A 16,576-nucleotide genomic window follows, 5' to 3' on the forward strand; every position below is an offset into this window, starting at 1 on the left:
CAATTTGTGAAGCCATATACTATGTTGGTGTTATTAAATGGATGTTGGGACTGTAAATGCCTTGCAGAAAAATAAACAGAGCCAAAGAGAAAAGTGCTTCAGTTTCAATCACCATGAGGAAAGTTAACTTAATTGTTAAGTTCCTTTAAATATTTATATAATGCTTAGTAAATTGTAATTGCTGGCCCAAATATACTAAATGCTATCTTGATTATCAATATCCTTACAACTTTATTAGAAAAAAAAAACCACACCCACCCACCCACCCACCCACCCACCCACCCACCCACCCACACACACACACACACCCACACACACACACACACACACACACACACACACACACACACACAGAGCTTGCACATTATTTGACTCACAAAGAATTTTTAAACCACTACTTCTCCTGTAAACATTCATTAACAAACTTAAAAAAAAAAAATCTTGTCATAACAGGCATATTTCATTGACAACTTCTACCTTTTCAAATACATTTTCATGAATATAAATCTACAAAATAGTTTTGGAAAAATTTTGAAACTGCATGCCCATGCAAATGCCAAGATCCATAAAGAAGTAACACTTTTGGTTATTGCAAACTTTAAAATCAGATTAAAATTAAGTACCATTGCCTATCTTATCTCATTTTTAAATTGATACAATGTATAATATTGGAGGAGTACATATTCCTCAGTTGATATTTTCCACAAAACTATCATACTTTATGAATACATCTTATTTTTTTATTCCCTCTTAATTGCTTTTTGTATACATAACAATACAAACACAATATATCATCAAAATGAAACAACTTGCATGGAACTGAAATTACAGTTATTAAATACCTTACATGCAGTCGAATGCCAACTTTCAGAGGCAACTGCAGTAGAGGTGCAGCATTTGCTTTACCCTACAGCCACTTCCCAGGTCTATAATTGTGTGCAATACTGCAACGACATGAGGCAAGTGCTTGGAAGTGATTAATATTTACAAAAACATGTTGGACTTGGCACAATCATGAAGATTTTTTTTTTTTTTGCTAAAAAGGAACATAACGAGTGATTCAGATCTAACAAGGATACACATTTTACTGTCTCAAGTGTCTTCTTAAAGAAAAATGTGACCATACCAGATGGAGTATGAAGAAGGGAGTCTTCAATGGGAGCAAATACAAAAGGAAGTGGAAAGCAATTGCGACAGCGGAATGAGACAGTCTTGCGAGGTTAATACACACACATAAGAGTATATGCATTAATGTGTGTAATACTGAAAGAGAGAGGGGGTGAGGGTGTGTGTGTGAGGGTGTGTGTGTGTGGATGTGTGCAAGAGCATGCGCAACTCCACACTTCATGAATTATGTAAACCATGCTTTAAAAAACTAAATCCTCCAGATGGGATTCGAATGAGAGGAAAAATTAAGTACCAACAATCATAGCATCACTCAAATGTGTCTGCACAAATTTATCAAGATATCATTACTGTGATTTGTCTATAATAAGTGATTTTGCAGATCTCTGATTAGACCAAGCTCAATTTTAATCAGTCAAAATTACAACTTTAACAAGGAAAGCATGGACATAAGGCACATAATGCTCAACATGTGCAGTTATTACATATATCCTTTTAACTTACATCATACATTAGATCAGTAATTAGTAAACTGTGGCTTGTGGCATTTGACATTTGGAAGCAATCTTCTTGTACATAACCAGTATATATTAGTCTCTATTGATACGAGTTTACGAACGGGTCAGATTTTATTTAGGTTTAAGGGAACTGTCCAAATAAAAGAATATACACCATATTTTCAACAAGTTACTGAAACATTAAAAATTTATTTTGTAAAAAATGATTATTAGCCATTAACAATAGATTGAAATCAAACCTTTCTGAACATAATTTTCATGTACTCTGAGTAGAAAAACAAATATGCTGACTGCTAAATTCTTCCATAAATCTAACTGAAACCATACAATTTGCTCGAGTTCTTAAAAATCTTTTTTTTTTTTTTTTTAAATACCTGCTTTTGATGCTGAGAGAGTATGCACCGTTTTAAATATCTGTGGCCTTCAGTTCTTGAATTTTTTAATCAATGAAATGCCTCAAGACTTGGCATTTATCAAACCCCATTCTACACAAAGCTTACGAACACCCCAGCTCTCGGAATGTGCCAGGATGCCAACCACTTCAGACATTTAGATTTTTAAGGCGTCTGTAGTAGTAGTAGTAGTAGTAGTAGTAGTAGTAATATTAGTAGTAAGGAGGACTAATATAATGTCTCTATTAATTTGCTGATGTCATGTTTTTAGGGAAATTATAGCCTGAAAGGAAACCACCAGTGACAGGCTTGTCCCTAAGTGAAGACTACAATATATCTGGTGAGACTAGTTGCTCTTTTCCCTACAGATAGATGTAAACCTCTATCAGTCAATTAGTTGATACTTTCTTTTTAAAATTTACTGTAACAGCCCATGGAACTTTCTTACAACTAATGCATAATTGCAACATCTAGATATTTTCTTTTTATACAGACAGAAATTTGCAGTCACACAACAGATTTACAGAGTAAACTAGAGTACAGAGAGGTGTTGCTTCCAGGAAGCCACATGGCAGCTGTGGCTTCCTGGCAATCGACAGCATAAGTTGGAATCAAAATCAGTATTGGGGTTGCATGCCCAGCTTCAACGTAGCAAGCTTTGCAGCAATTCCTCTAGAAAAGTCAACTACACATTGCTCAACAACCCAGTCTAATAAAACTGCTTGCTCAAAAGAGTATTTTCAAATATACAATATGAGAGTAAAGAACATTCAACAATGTGATAATTTCCTTCTCCAAAATATGTTGCAGAGAAGAAAATGATAACGGTAACCACGGGCACCCTGCGATCATCTGTATTGCTGTCAAATCCACACATCACTTTTTAAATTTATTTATTTTTATTTTTTTTATTTTTTGCATTTAACATATGCAGGCAAGATCTAAAAGCCTTGCTAAGTTCTTCCTAAATTGCTTTATAATACTCTGCTTCAAAACCAGAACATTCTTCTTTTACTCAACTTTGCTTCCATTTATTGCCGTGGTTATAACCATAATGATGATGATAATAATGTAAAACAGTTTCAACTTCAACATGATGATCTTAGTTGCTAGCAGGAACAAGAAGTACACCAAGAAAAGTCGATAACAAAACCTCTCAACTGAGAGTTTTAATGTGTATATCTACTGCACCATACCGCCAGTGCATGGTCAATTGCATTCACTTTGTTCCTTAGTTGTTCCCACTGAAGGATCAACATGAAACCTACAATCTACAATGGTTAATCCTGGCACTCAACTTTTAAACAAGGAGAGGCATTTAATGTAAATCAAACTCTTAAACTTTTTAACATTGTTCAACATTTCAAACAACACAAAAATGTTGCCTCCCCTCTTAAAAGACACTTGGCATCCTGTCTTCTCTCAAAGTTATGAACTATATTATCTTACATAAATTACATGCACATACAGCCCTTGCTGAGCCACCCTTCCCTCCTCACTGTAAGTTCACTTCCTCATATCTTTTTATACTCACAATGGTACAATAAAGTGTAACAAACTTACCTTAAATTGTCTTTTAAATACTTTAATAACTTTAACCACTATCTTTTAATGTACCACACTGAAACTTCCATGTTCACAAAGCACCCATACACTTGCACCATTAACACTGCAAACTGTGTCATCTGATGCAGGTGGGTGAAGAGGCTGTGGGCAGGCAAAAGTAACAAGCAACAGGATTTCCAAGTGAATGACTGGAGTGGCATGAATGGTGAAAGGAAATGCGCCTGATACATTTTGAGTTTAATTCTTTTTAAAGTAAAAGAGATAATATTTTTAGGTTATGATGGCAGTGAGAACAGATACAGGAATGCTATAGGCCAAGGTAAAAGAAATCTTCAGAACAGTACCAAAGTATACTCTTATGTAAGAAATAAATAATAATAATAATAATAATAATAATAATAATAATAATAATAATAATAATAATAATAATAATAATAATAATAAATAATACATGCAAAGTAAATTAGGATTGTTTTGGTAGTTATCTTTAAAATAGGATGTCTGCCCACACCCAGCAAGAGCATATTCCAGATGGCAGAAAGTTTCTATTAGAGGAGAGGCTGTCCTTAATATAGTTTTGTACATTTTTCATATTTGTCAATATGTACCAGTATTCTTTGTGAACTGCATAACAGCTTAACTGTAATGGATTAGATGAGATCACATCTTGATCACAATATGATGGAGTCACTTCATCTTCTGTACACCATGTAGATCACAGATGTCGTGAGCTGAAAAAGTGGGAGCTGGGGTGCAGGTCAGGACACTGGACAACCAAGGGTATAACTACACTGCCGTTTCAGTATGACTGTGTGATGATAAACGCTCCACATCAATCTCGGGAATAGTCAGCTCATCCATGACATTGTCTGCATAGTCAATGGAAGAAGTTTGAGATAATCGCTTGCTAAGAGAAGGCTGCTTCCGCAAAACTTCAGCCAGGCTGGGATTGTCACTGTACCGAGTGTCCAGACCCTGACGAAAGGCATTAACTACACGTATCTGAAAAGAAGGGAGAAAAGCAAACATAATTAGAAATAAACATCATGTAAACATTTCATGCAGTCATGCCTGAGGTTTCACACCTGCACTGTTTAATATAGTATTACCAACGATAAAGCTACCTTTCCTCAGATATGACCATCCAGGAATAACATAGGTTTTGATGTTCACATAAACAGAGCTATTTTGGTGTCAAATGAACTGTCATAAACTTGGTTACTTCCCTTGCAATTTAACTTAAAAGCCTGAGTTAAACCAAACAAATTAATGTAATAATATCATAAACATAAAGATATTCAGTGTTTATCCTTAATACAAGTGACTAATTTGGAAGTAGGTAAAAGTAACCTTGTAGTTTCAATTCAATCTAAGGCCAAAGAAAGCTGAAAGAGTATTACTGATTTTTTATTTAATTATCTACTTATTTACCTTCTAAATAAGCAGGTGCAAGTTAGTTCACAGGCCATTCCATTCACAGAGATTATCAATGATAGGAAAAAAGAAAGGAAATAGGGGAAGATAGTTGTATATCCTTAAAAGAATTCATTAAGCTTAAAGTACGGGATGTACCAAATAGTTTAAAACTGATCATAAAAGGTGAAATGCTGATGACATCTATAATTCTTGCTTCCAAAAGAATGAAATTAGACATGTATATGCAAGTGAAAAATTATATATGTTATATTCACATACAGAAACGCTTCACAGATTGCAAGGATCTAAGAAATAGCAAAGTTTTTACAACAAATTACAACTTGCACAGCCTCCCTTATAACTCATGCTCATTAATTATCATTCCAAAGCTGCACATGGAAATCCCTGATCCCCCATTCTTTTTAAATTTAAGAACAATATAATAGCCTCAAATTGCAACATTTAAGCAAAACTGTATGAAAGTGTTATGTAGGAGGTCACATTAATTAAGTCCTTGGGTAATTAACATTATGGAAGAGACTTAGAACATTTTGCAAGAAGCACACTTACAAGCATACACACATGCATTACTCAAAGAAACTCTAACGAAGAAGATAAAGATAAAACTTCCTTTCCTTATGCAGGCTGCATCCTACGAGGGAGATGAATGAATGGTTTGCTGTTAAAATATAATGAATCTGCTCCACCAGGATAAATGTAAATTACAAAGCTACTGAGAGAGCATTGCTCTTCACTCTGTTCATAAGAAGATTAAGTATCATTTCTGAATCTCCTTTTGTCTGTAAATTTCAAGTGACATACAGATATTCGTGTACTAAAGATCTAAAGTTCACTGTTAATAACAGGATCTAGGAGATTACACAACAAAAATATTATGCACTAAGGGAATAAATGTTGTTAGGTGTTGCCTTCTGCTTTATACTAGGTTGTACAAACATGAACAGCCAAATTTTTGGAGGTGTCACAATTATGTTGGAAGTGGAGAATTGAGGATTGGATATGAAAATAAGCTTGATGATATGACTTGGACATGATTTCCAAGATACAGTACAAGCAGCAGAAAAGTTCATCCAATATGGTGCTAAGCACAGATATTCCTTTTTCTTGTAAACCAGTAGCTTCATTTGTGGATCAGTGGTAGAATGTCAGCCTCTAGATCCCAAGACTGCAAGTTCAAACTCTGTATATGGAGTCAGATTTTTTGGAAGGCGATGATAGTCCATTTGGCTCTTCATACTGTATGATGCTGGTGTTTAAGGGTGACACATTTGGTGTTTGCCCAACAAAATTTATTAAAAACTCAGCCAAAGATTGTCCAACAGATATCTGTTTCTCTTCCATCTGGTAGAGCAAAGTGTAACATCAAAATTGACATGCAAGCAGCCTAGATGCCATCTAATAAAATAGCCTGCATGCATCAGCTGAAGCCACATTATTATTACTGTAAATTGGTGTCAGTAAATTTATGTATGCCATTTAGTTCTATAAACTCATTACCCTCTTAACACTGTGTGGGTCATTTGGAGATACATCATGAATTAGATTAATACAGACCAATGAAATACAAGTTAACTGCATCATTCATATTACATACTGTAATCTCTTTAATTTCTTTTGTGATCAACAATGTTACCTCTACCTGTGAATAACAAACAAAGGTTTAAAATTTGATGTTCAGAAAATAAACACACAAAATGTGTATGAATTACTTTTAAAATCAAAGCAAAGCAAGCAAGTTAGTAGTTTTGGAAGACGATCATAGTCATGGGACATCTAGTTTTACGTGAAATCCGAACCACAAGGATGAGACATTTCATTTCAAAAATACCACATGCATTGGTTTGTATTCAAATAATGGCCACCTTGATGCCAAGCCATCGACTATACCACTCGTCTACCCACGGTCCCCTGATTATAAAAGTACTATTTTTTTTAAAACAAGGACTGCATGTATGTCTAGCAAGAATTGGCTCTTGAAGGTAAATTAGTATGTAATTGTAGGTCATGTCAGAATGCCCAGTGGATTAATTATCCAAATGATATGATGCAGAAATTTAAATACTGTCTAGCAGATCTCAGCTGGGCATTTGAGGGATTAAACAGATGTGTAAAAAAAAGTAACCAGAAACAATCTATGGAATTACAAATGAAAGGAAGGAGAAGCAAAAGAACTTTCCAATTACAATGGATGAATCTGTTCCCTTATGCTGTTCTTAACCACGTTCATTCATCATAATTTGTCAATACCTCAGACTCTCCATCCTTCCTTCCTTCCTTCCTTCCTTCCTTCCTTCCACTTGTAAATACACTGCTTGACATAAAAATTGAAGCACCCAAAAGAAATGATCAAAATGTCTATGTAACTTCATACATGTACAGACCATCAGTGGGCATGTAAATGATTAGAGTTGCATCTCTCTGCAACACGTAGAACGACCACCAGAGCGCATTAGTGTTGTTTGTGTTGTGTGTCATCAGGCCTGGTAGGGTATATAAGGAGCGTGAACAGCAACAAATGTCGAGTGATCACTACTGAAGGACACGGGAGATGTCACGTACTCATGTGAGACGGAGTTATCAGCATCGGGAAGTTTGGAAGGTGCCTCATTGTGGTCTCCATGTGACCGGCTGGTCGAATTGTGCAATATGCAGATTTGTGGAGCATCTGGATATGACAGTAACCTGATGTTGACTGCATGGAAACATGAGGGCAGGCATACCCGTTGTCATGGTTCCAAGATATGAGCTTCATTGATGTTTCCGTACTGAACTGAGATCACGGAGATGAGATATCTATTAGGTTACACCTATTCAATACTAATTACGTGTTGATGTTACTAATAACTTTTATTCAACTTGGGACCGGTTTCGACACACAAAATGTCATCATCAGCCATAAAATGACTCATAAATATGTAAGCAAAGACATAATAATCAAAACTATTGTGGATACATATTGAAATATGATCATTAAAAATCTTTAACCGTCCATTCACACGATGTGTTAAGATAAAAAACAGAAGAGCAACGGCATAATAATTAAATCTGGCGCAGTGACACATTGAAGTTGCATACAGTTTCTCACTAATCAAAGAATAAAGGAAGGTTCTTCAATATGCAGTCTTTGTGCATCCGTTTAATAGAAGGCTCCGACAGGTTTCCAAAGTAAAGAGTCATTTAAAACTATAGTTTTGATTATTATGTCTTTGCTTATATATTTGTGATTCATTTTATGGCTGATGACAACATTTTATGTGTCAAAACCGGTCCCAAGTTGAATAAAAGTTATTAGTAACATCAACACGTAATTAGTATTGAATAGGTGGAACCTAATAGATATCTCATCTCTGTCATGGTTCCAATCGACCACATCTGACCACCACAAGGGAGGATCACCATATTGTGCACCAAGCACATCGTAACCCCTTCACATCTGTGCCTGCCATCCAAGAACAAATAATGGACTCCCAGCAATATTCTGTCTCATCCCGCACCATTGGTCGGAGACTAGCAGCAGCCAGGCCAGAGAATTATCATCCCATGCATAGGCTGCCATTAACACCACAACACAAACGACTGCTTTTGGAGTGGTGCTGGAATCATGGACCAGGAATCATGGACTGCTGATGAATGGTGTCGCATTGTGTTCAGCGATGAATCGCGGTTCTGCACTACCCCGGATTACCATTGTCTGCGAGTATGGCGGCGACCTAGGGAGAGCTCCCATTCTTCCAATGTTTTGAAGAGGCACAGCGGGGTTACTCCTAGCGTCATGGTGTGGGGAGCCATCACGTATAACTTCAGGTCACAGCTGGTAGTGGCTGAGCGAACTGACGGCACAACAGTACATCACAAACATCCTGTAAATTCATGTGTTACCTCTTGTGCGACAGTATCATGCTGCCGTTTTCCAACAAGACAATGATGTTGATGCTTGTTGTTTAAAGGGGCCTAAGATCTAGGTCATGGGCCTCTGATGTAATGGCAATTTAAAAAACGTGATGATGAAGAATGAATGGATAGATTTGAATTTAAAACAATCAGTGGATCTGACCCAGAAACTATCATAAACAATAGTATTACTGACCAAGGGACTGCTTCTAAAAGCTCAATCCTAAATCGATGATGCTTGTTGTCTAAAGGGGTCCAAAATCCAGGTCAACGGCCCCTCATAAGGGTACTTATCACTAGTAAAGTAGAACCATGGTACTTGTCATGTTGCGGTAGTAATCAACAGTAGCGTACACTCACGGTGTTCCACACATTTTGGTACTTCTCGCAAGTATTGTACTTCTCACAGGTAACACAGACCTATGGCATTTCTCACATAATGGTGTCACTCGTAGGCAACGCAAACAATGGCGTTCCTCACCTAGGTGTACTAATTACATGTAACAAGCTTTAACAGCTTCATTCCTAATAATAATAATAATAATAATAATAATAATAATCATCATCATCACAGGTGCCGGTATTCCCGTGGCGTTCCTCCACAAAATCTAAGGCAATCATAATTGGATCACGTAAATTATAGAGCTGCTCAAATAATGTCGGAATCCCGCCTATCCTGCTGTATGGTAACATTATTCCCTACAGTAAAACTGTTAAAAATCTTGGCGTACTTATGAAACACTTGATTGGTCTGATCACACAAAAAAACCCCGTAAAAAGGTTTTTGGAGTGCTTCACCCTCTTAAACGGCAGAGAGATGTATTTCTATTTGAGCTAAAGGCCAAACTAATACAGACACAGGTTCTCCCTATTCTTGATTATTGTGACGTCGTTTTAGTTGACATGACTACAAGTGAAACACTTAAACTTCAATGAGCCTGCGATTTATTTGCAATATTGGGTACGATGTTCATATCACACCATACTATCAGGCTCTCTCATGGCTGAAGCCTGATAAACGTCGGCAGCTACACATTTTAACGATGATGTTTAGAGTGTTAGCTGAAAATCAGCCACTGTATATTTCTTCTAAATTCACCTTTTTATCATAATTTCACAACTTAAATATGCGTTCGAGATCCTTTCTTTCTATTCCAGTGCACCACACAAATAAAATTAATAGATCATTTGTGGTGACCAGCACCAGATTATTGAATTCCCTGCCAGCTCAGGTCAGAGAAACTAGCTCTTTATCAAGATTTAAGGTCACTTGCCGAGATTACCTGCTGAGGACAGCTGACTAAATGGTTGAAGTATGAATATGTGCATGCCTGAGGATTAGTCAGTTCTAAGAGTTTTTAATATTAATTGGTTTTAATATTCATTTAGTTGGTAATTTATTTAAATTCATTTTCAATTCTATTAATTTATGTAGTTTTAACTTCGAAGAGCGCACTATACTGTTTTACACTTTATTTTTTGTACGTCCGGGTAGGGTTCACATTTCACGTTTGAAGGTGGTGACGTGCAACCAGTGTCTTGTTCCACAATTTGGTAGCAGCACATGCGCAGGAGCCAACGAATGCACTTGTCATAGCCATTTCATAACAACACTGTCAGCGTAGGAGCAGACAACATGGAAAGCAACCATCAGGGACAGCGCTATAAGACTTGATTCCTATGGAAGAAGGCGTGACCACTGCAGAAATTCATCGACGCTTGGTGGCAGTCTGTAGAGAACATGCACTATCAGAAAAAACAGTTTACAACTGGGTGGAAGGTTGGAAACAGGGCGCACGTCGGTGGACAAGGGAACCAGTTCTGAATCGCCAATTCGGCTGGATCTTGATCATGCATTGCAAAAGTTCTCTGCACACTTCCACACGCCTCTGCTTTTTGTCTGCAGACATGAGTCTAGGCACCCACGTGGATGACACCTTCCCCAACTTTAAGTGGCCGTGCACGATCAGCTGCAGGGTGTTTCGGCTAATTCCCGTGGCTGCCTCCGTTTCCGTAAATGTGATGCATTTGTTTCCTTGGATGGCCTGTTCGACCCGGGTAATGTTGGCTGCTGTTGACACTGTCGCATTCCTTTCAGAACTGGTTCCCTTGTGTACCAATGTGCGCCCTGTTTCCAACCTTCCCCCCAGTTGTAAACTGTTTTCTGTGATAGCGCATGTTCTCCACAGACTGCCACCAAGCGCCGATGAATTTCTGCAGTGGTCGTGCCTTCTTTCCATAGGAATCAAGTTGCACAGCGCTGTCCCTGACGGTTGCTTTGTATGTTGTCTGCTCCTACGCTGACAGTGTTGTTATGGAATGGCTATGACGAGAGCATTATTTGGCCCATGTGCGTGTGCTGCTACCAAACTGTGGAACAAGACACTACTTACACCACCTTCAAAAGTGAAATGTGAACCATACCCGGATGTAAAAAAAATCAAGTGTAAAACAATATAGTACACCCTTGTATCTTGAGTATTTTAGAATTTTATTTAAGATTTTGATTAGTACATGGTTAAGCGATAGAGAGAGCCTCGAGCCGTAACTTCGCCACTGTAAAAAAGGCACAAATATATAAATAAATAAATAAATATAGTGGGTACTAATCACAGGCAACACCCAGGCCTGTGGTGTTTCTCACAATGGTACTAATCACGGGTACTGGAAAACCCATACAGACTTTCCTTCTGTTGCTACTAATCACAAACCTATTGTGTACCTAACATAGTGGTACTACTCACAAATAAAAGCGACCCACGGTGTTCCTTGCGTGATGGTACTAATCACAAGTAGTTTTATCGTTCTAATACAATCATCCTTTGGTCACCCCTTTTAGTCACCTCTTACGACAGGCAGGAAATATTGTGGGTGTATTCTTTGCCTGGGTCCCCCACACAGGGGTAAAAAAAAAAGGCCAATGCTCGTCGACATATGGTACATGTCTCTATAAACTGTCTGTGTGATGTTGAGATACTCCTGTGGCCAGGAAGATCCCCAGGTTTGTTCCCAATAGAACATGGGAGAGACCAGCTCGGACATCAACTCTGTCCCAGTGACAGTACCCAAGATATCAAGGACTGGTTAGAACAGTTGTGGGTCAGCTTTCCTTAGGAGAGGATACAATGGCTTTATGACACCCTTCCCAACCAAATCAGCGCATTCATCCAACTCAGAGTGATAAGTGATAAGTGGGCTCGTACTGCTAAGTTCTTTGTAAATTTGACTATTTTGCTATCACTGAAATAACTTCAAATACCCTCTCAACACATGAAGTTTAATTTCGTTTCCTCCTCCCCTTCTGGGTGCTTCAATTTTTTTTTTTTTTTTTTGTCAGGCAGAGTATTTTTCCTTTCAATCATCCATTTAATGTGTCCAAACAATCTTAGCCTATTTTTCTTGATTTTTATCGCTCAACTTTCCTATCTTTTTTTTTTTTTTTTGTATGTCTGTTTCTTACAACTGAAAATTAAGATAATGGATTACTAATGGACATCAGGGTCATACTTCTCCACAGTTCTCAGGGAAGATAAGGGAGATCAGGATGGGAGGGTATGTAGGTGGGTAGGTTTCAGGGTCTGGTCATAGAGGGGACTCTATTGTTAGGCACATGGGGAAAGTGTGAGGAGGAAAGAGAAGTAGGGTAGAGTGTTATCCTGGAATTAGATTAAGGCAGATGTTGAGGAAAGTAAAAGGGAAGGAGATTGTTAAGAAGAAGAAGGTAGTTTTTAACATTGGTGCCAACAATTTAAAGCAAGCAGGAATAGGTACCACTCTAGTTTGAGATGTGTGGGATCTAGTTATGACAGTGCGGGAAAAGTTTAAGGTAATGGAGATTGTTATGGGTGGGATACTACGTAGGAAGGATGCTGATTGGAGAATGATCAGGGATTAAAATGAGACTGATTTTGGAGTGGGTATGTGGAAAACTGGGTGTGAGATTTTTACATCCTAATGGGTGGGTATGAGACTCTGATCAGCATCCAGTGGCCTTCACTTGAACTGCATTGGTACGTATAAGTTCGGTTTGTTCAGAAGTGTTATATGGAGGAACACTCAACTACACAAAAATTGGCCATTGCAGAAGATCCTTTCAAAATCCTCTTGTTTGAAATAGGATGAAAATATTGTGCAGGCTATAGGATTCCAAGTATCATACCTTCGGCCAATGGCTATCCACAGTTTACAGATAACCTCATGCTTTGAGAATATACACTGAAGAAAATGGAAATTGCAACACCCAGAAGGAGTGGTGCTACACTGCTGCAATTGAACATGCAGGACGAGTGTTCGGTTGTGCTTCGATGATTACACTTTCAGGTCCCTCTGACCGCAAGTTTGGACAAAAATCAATACAGGATGTGCCCACAACGAGCTGCAATACATTGATGAATTCGTCGTGGCACGGAGTCAATAAGGCCCTGGATCGCTTCCTGAGGAATTGTGGCCCATGCTTGCTGCACTGCACAGGTCAGTTGTTTCAGAGTTGTGGGTGGCTGAGGATGGTTGGCCAGTTGTTAACCCATCATGACCCACACATGCTCAATAGCACTGAGGTCCGGGGATCTGGCGGGCCATTCTAAGGTTGTGATGTCGTGGAGAGCTTCTCTGGAGATGTGTGCAGTGTGAACCCGGGCATTGTCCTGCTGAAACATCCCACTAGCAATGTTCGCCATCATAGGGACAACCACTGGATGAGTACCCTATCAACGTACTGTCGAGCAGTCATAGTGCCCTCAACAAGCACTAACTGTGATTTAACATTAAAGCCAATAGCTCCCCAGACCATAATGCTTGGTGTTGGCCCTGTGTGCCTCTCAACAATAAGATCTGGGCGGCCCCTCTCCCCGGTACGTTGGCACACACGATTCCGGTGATCACTGCGGGCGAGACAGAAGTGCGATTTATCACTAAAGATGACCCTATGCCATTTGTCAACCCACGTCGATCTTTCTCGACACCAGGCCAGCCTTACACATCGCTGTTGTGGGGTCAATGGAACACCTTCTGCAGGGACACGAGCTCGTAAGACAGCTGCACGCAGGCGATTACCAACTGTTTGTAGTGTAACATGGGATGCCACAGCTGCTCGAATTTGCACTGCTGTTGCATGGGGTTCCATCCGGGCCATCCGAATGATGCGACCATCCTCTCTCACAGTTGTCTGTCGTGCTGGGCCTGTGCCAGGTCTACGAGTGTGGGTACCTTCATTTGACCACTGCTGCCATACACGTTGTACTGTAGATGCCTGTCGGCCAACACATGCAGCGACAGTCCTTAGTGATAATCCAGCCTCACACAGCCCAATTATCCGAGCCCTCTCAAACGGCAACAGTTGTTGATAGCGTGCTCTTCTCTATCGTTGAGGCATGTTTGATGGGGAACACTTCACTGCACACACTGCAAGTCAACTACGCTACACCGGAGTCCGTATACTGGAGTTGATTCCTCCGCGACCAATCATGAGGGGAGACCTGTAGCAACAATCCAATGGGTCTGAAACTTTGATTGTTTACATACCTACATGGCATCGTTCCATATCTTGAAAATCAACACAAATGACCAATGCCTTCATGGTGTTGCAATTTCCATTTTCTTAAGTGTATAAAAAATATTTCATTGAAGGCAAATTTTTGTGCAGTCAAGTATACATTCCGAGAAACTGGGTGGACTAGAGAGTGGTGATGGGTGTACATGGAGCTAGAAGTGAAGTAATGATGATAAAGTTGTTAGTGTTATTTAATAGATATAACAGATAATGTAATAGAAGTTGCATCATGGCTGACAACCTATATTATGGATGCGGAAATTTTCTCCTGGAACTGGAATGCTTATTGTAAAAACAGAAGACAGAATAAAAAAGGGGGTGAGTATTCATACTGTTGAAAGAAGAATTTCTAAGCTACAAAACAAAAAAAACAGATGAGTATCATGGAATCTAGGTATAAGGCACATCTCTAAAGAAAATAGGTATCTTGATGTTTCTGGGGTGTATAGACCTGCAAAGGGTGATTCTGATATTGACAAAAAAATAATTTGATAAGGTAATCAACTATGTGAGGAATGGCACACGGAGGAACATCATTGTAGCATGCGATCTCACTTTACCAACTGTTAAGTGGGAAGGTTATACAAATGACAGAAAGCATGACCAAGAAATGATAACCAAGTTAATCTGGGAAGGACAGCTGAAGAAGAAAGTTTGGAACCGATTAGAAGGAAGAATATTTCTACACATGGTTCTGATAAAACCAGATAAGCTCTCTAGACAACTTTTTTTTTTTTTTGCTAGGGGCTTTACGTCGCACCGACACAGATAGGTCTTATGGCGACGATGGGATAGGAAAGGCCTAGGAGTTGGAAGGAAGCGGCCGTAGCCTTAATTAAGATACAGACCCAGCATTTGCCTGGTGTGAAAATGGGAAACCACGGAAAACCATCTTCAGGGCTGCCGATAGTGGGGTTCGAACCTACCATCTCCCGGATGCAAGCTCACATGATTAGATGTTGATTCCCATAGGGAATCTGAAATACACTGACTGACAGAGCAAATGCAACACCAAGAAGGAGTGGTCAGAACTTTATGCCAATTGCAGGGTAGACTGACGTCACTGAGGTATGCTCATGATGTGAAATGCGCCGCTGTGCTGCGCACGTAGCGAACGATAAATGGGACACGGCGTTGGCGAATGGCCCACTTCGTACCGTGATTTCTCAGCCCACAGTCATTGTAGAACGTGTTGTCATGTGCCACAGGACACGTGTATAGCTAAGAATGCCAGGCCGCCGTCAACGGAGGCATTTCCAGCAGACAGACGACTTTACGAGGGGTATGGTGATCGGGCTGAGAAGGGCAGGTTGGTCGCTTCGTCAAATCGCAGCCGATACCCATAGGGATGTGTCCACGGTGCAGCGCCTGTGGCGAAGATGGTTGGCGCAGGGACATGTGGCACGTGCGAGGGGTCCAGGCGCAGCCCGAGTGACGTCAGCACGCGAGCATCGGCGCATCCGCCGCCAAGCGGTGGCAGCCCCGCACGCCACGTAAACCGCCATTCTTCAGCATGTGCAAGACACCCTGGCTGTTCCAATATCGACCAGAACAATTTCCCGTCGATTGGTTGAAGAAGGCCTGCACTCCCGGCGCCCGCTCAGAAGACTACCACTGACTCCACAGCATAGACGTGCACGCCTGGCATGGTGCCGGGCTAGAGCGACTTGGATGAGGGAATGGCGGAACGTCGTGTTCTCCGATGAGTCACGCTTCAGTTCTGTCAGTGATAGTCACCACAGACGAGTGTGGCGTCGGCGTGGAGAAAGGTCAAATCCGGCAGTAACTGTGGAGCGCCCTACTGCTAGACAACGCGGCATCATGGTTTGGGGCGCTATTGCGTATGATTCCACGTCACCTCTAGTGCGTATTCAAGGCACGTTAGATGCCCACCGCTACGTGCAGCATGTGCTGCGGCCGGTGGCACTCCCGTACCTTCAGGGGCTGCCCAATGCACTGTTTCAGCAGGATAATGCCCGCCCACACACTGCTCGCATCTCCCAACAGGCTCTACGAGGTGTACAGATGCTTCCGTGGCCAGCGTACTCTCCGGATCTTTCACCAATCGAACACGTGTAGGATCTCATTGGACGCCGTTT

General features: G+C 40.1%; 1 protein-coding gene across 3 annotated transcripts in view; it reads right to left on the reverse strand.

Moving 5' to 3' along the window:
- Positions 1-286: 286 nt before the first annotated feature.
- PMCA (plasma membrane calcium-transporting ATPase 3) overlaps positions 287-16,576 on the reverse strand; it is a 1,641,549-nt gene continuing 1,625,259 nt past the window's right edge. For 2 of the 3 annotated variants that reach the window (XM_067141188.2, XM_067141187.2), the window contains one exon: positions 287-4,603. In XM_067141188.2, coding sequence (XP_066997289.2) covers positions 4,388-4,603 — 216 coding nt within the window. In that variant the 3' untranslated portion in view covers positions 287-4,387. The remainder of the gene's footprint in view (positions 4,604-16,576) is intronic. The other variant, XM_067141184.2, reaches the window with a different exon arrangement.

Source organism: Anabrus simplex, chromosome 2 (genome assembly GCF_040414725.1).
Source record: "Anabrus simplex isolate iqAnaSimp1 chromosome 2, ASM4041472v1, whole genome shotgun sequence".
NCBI lineage: Eukaryota > Metazoa > Arthropoda > Insecta > Orthoptera > Tettigoniidae > Anabrus > Anabrus simplex.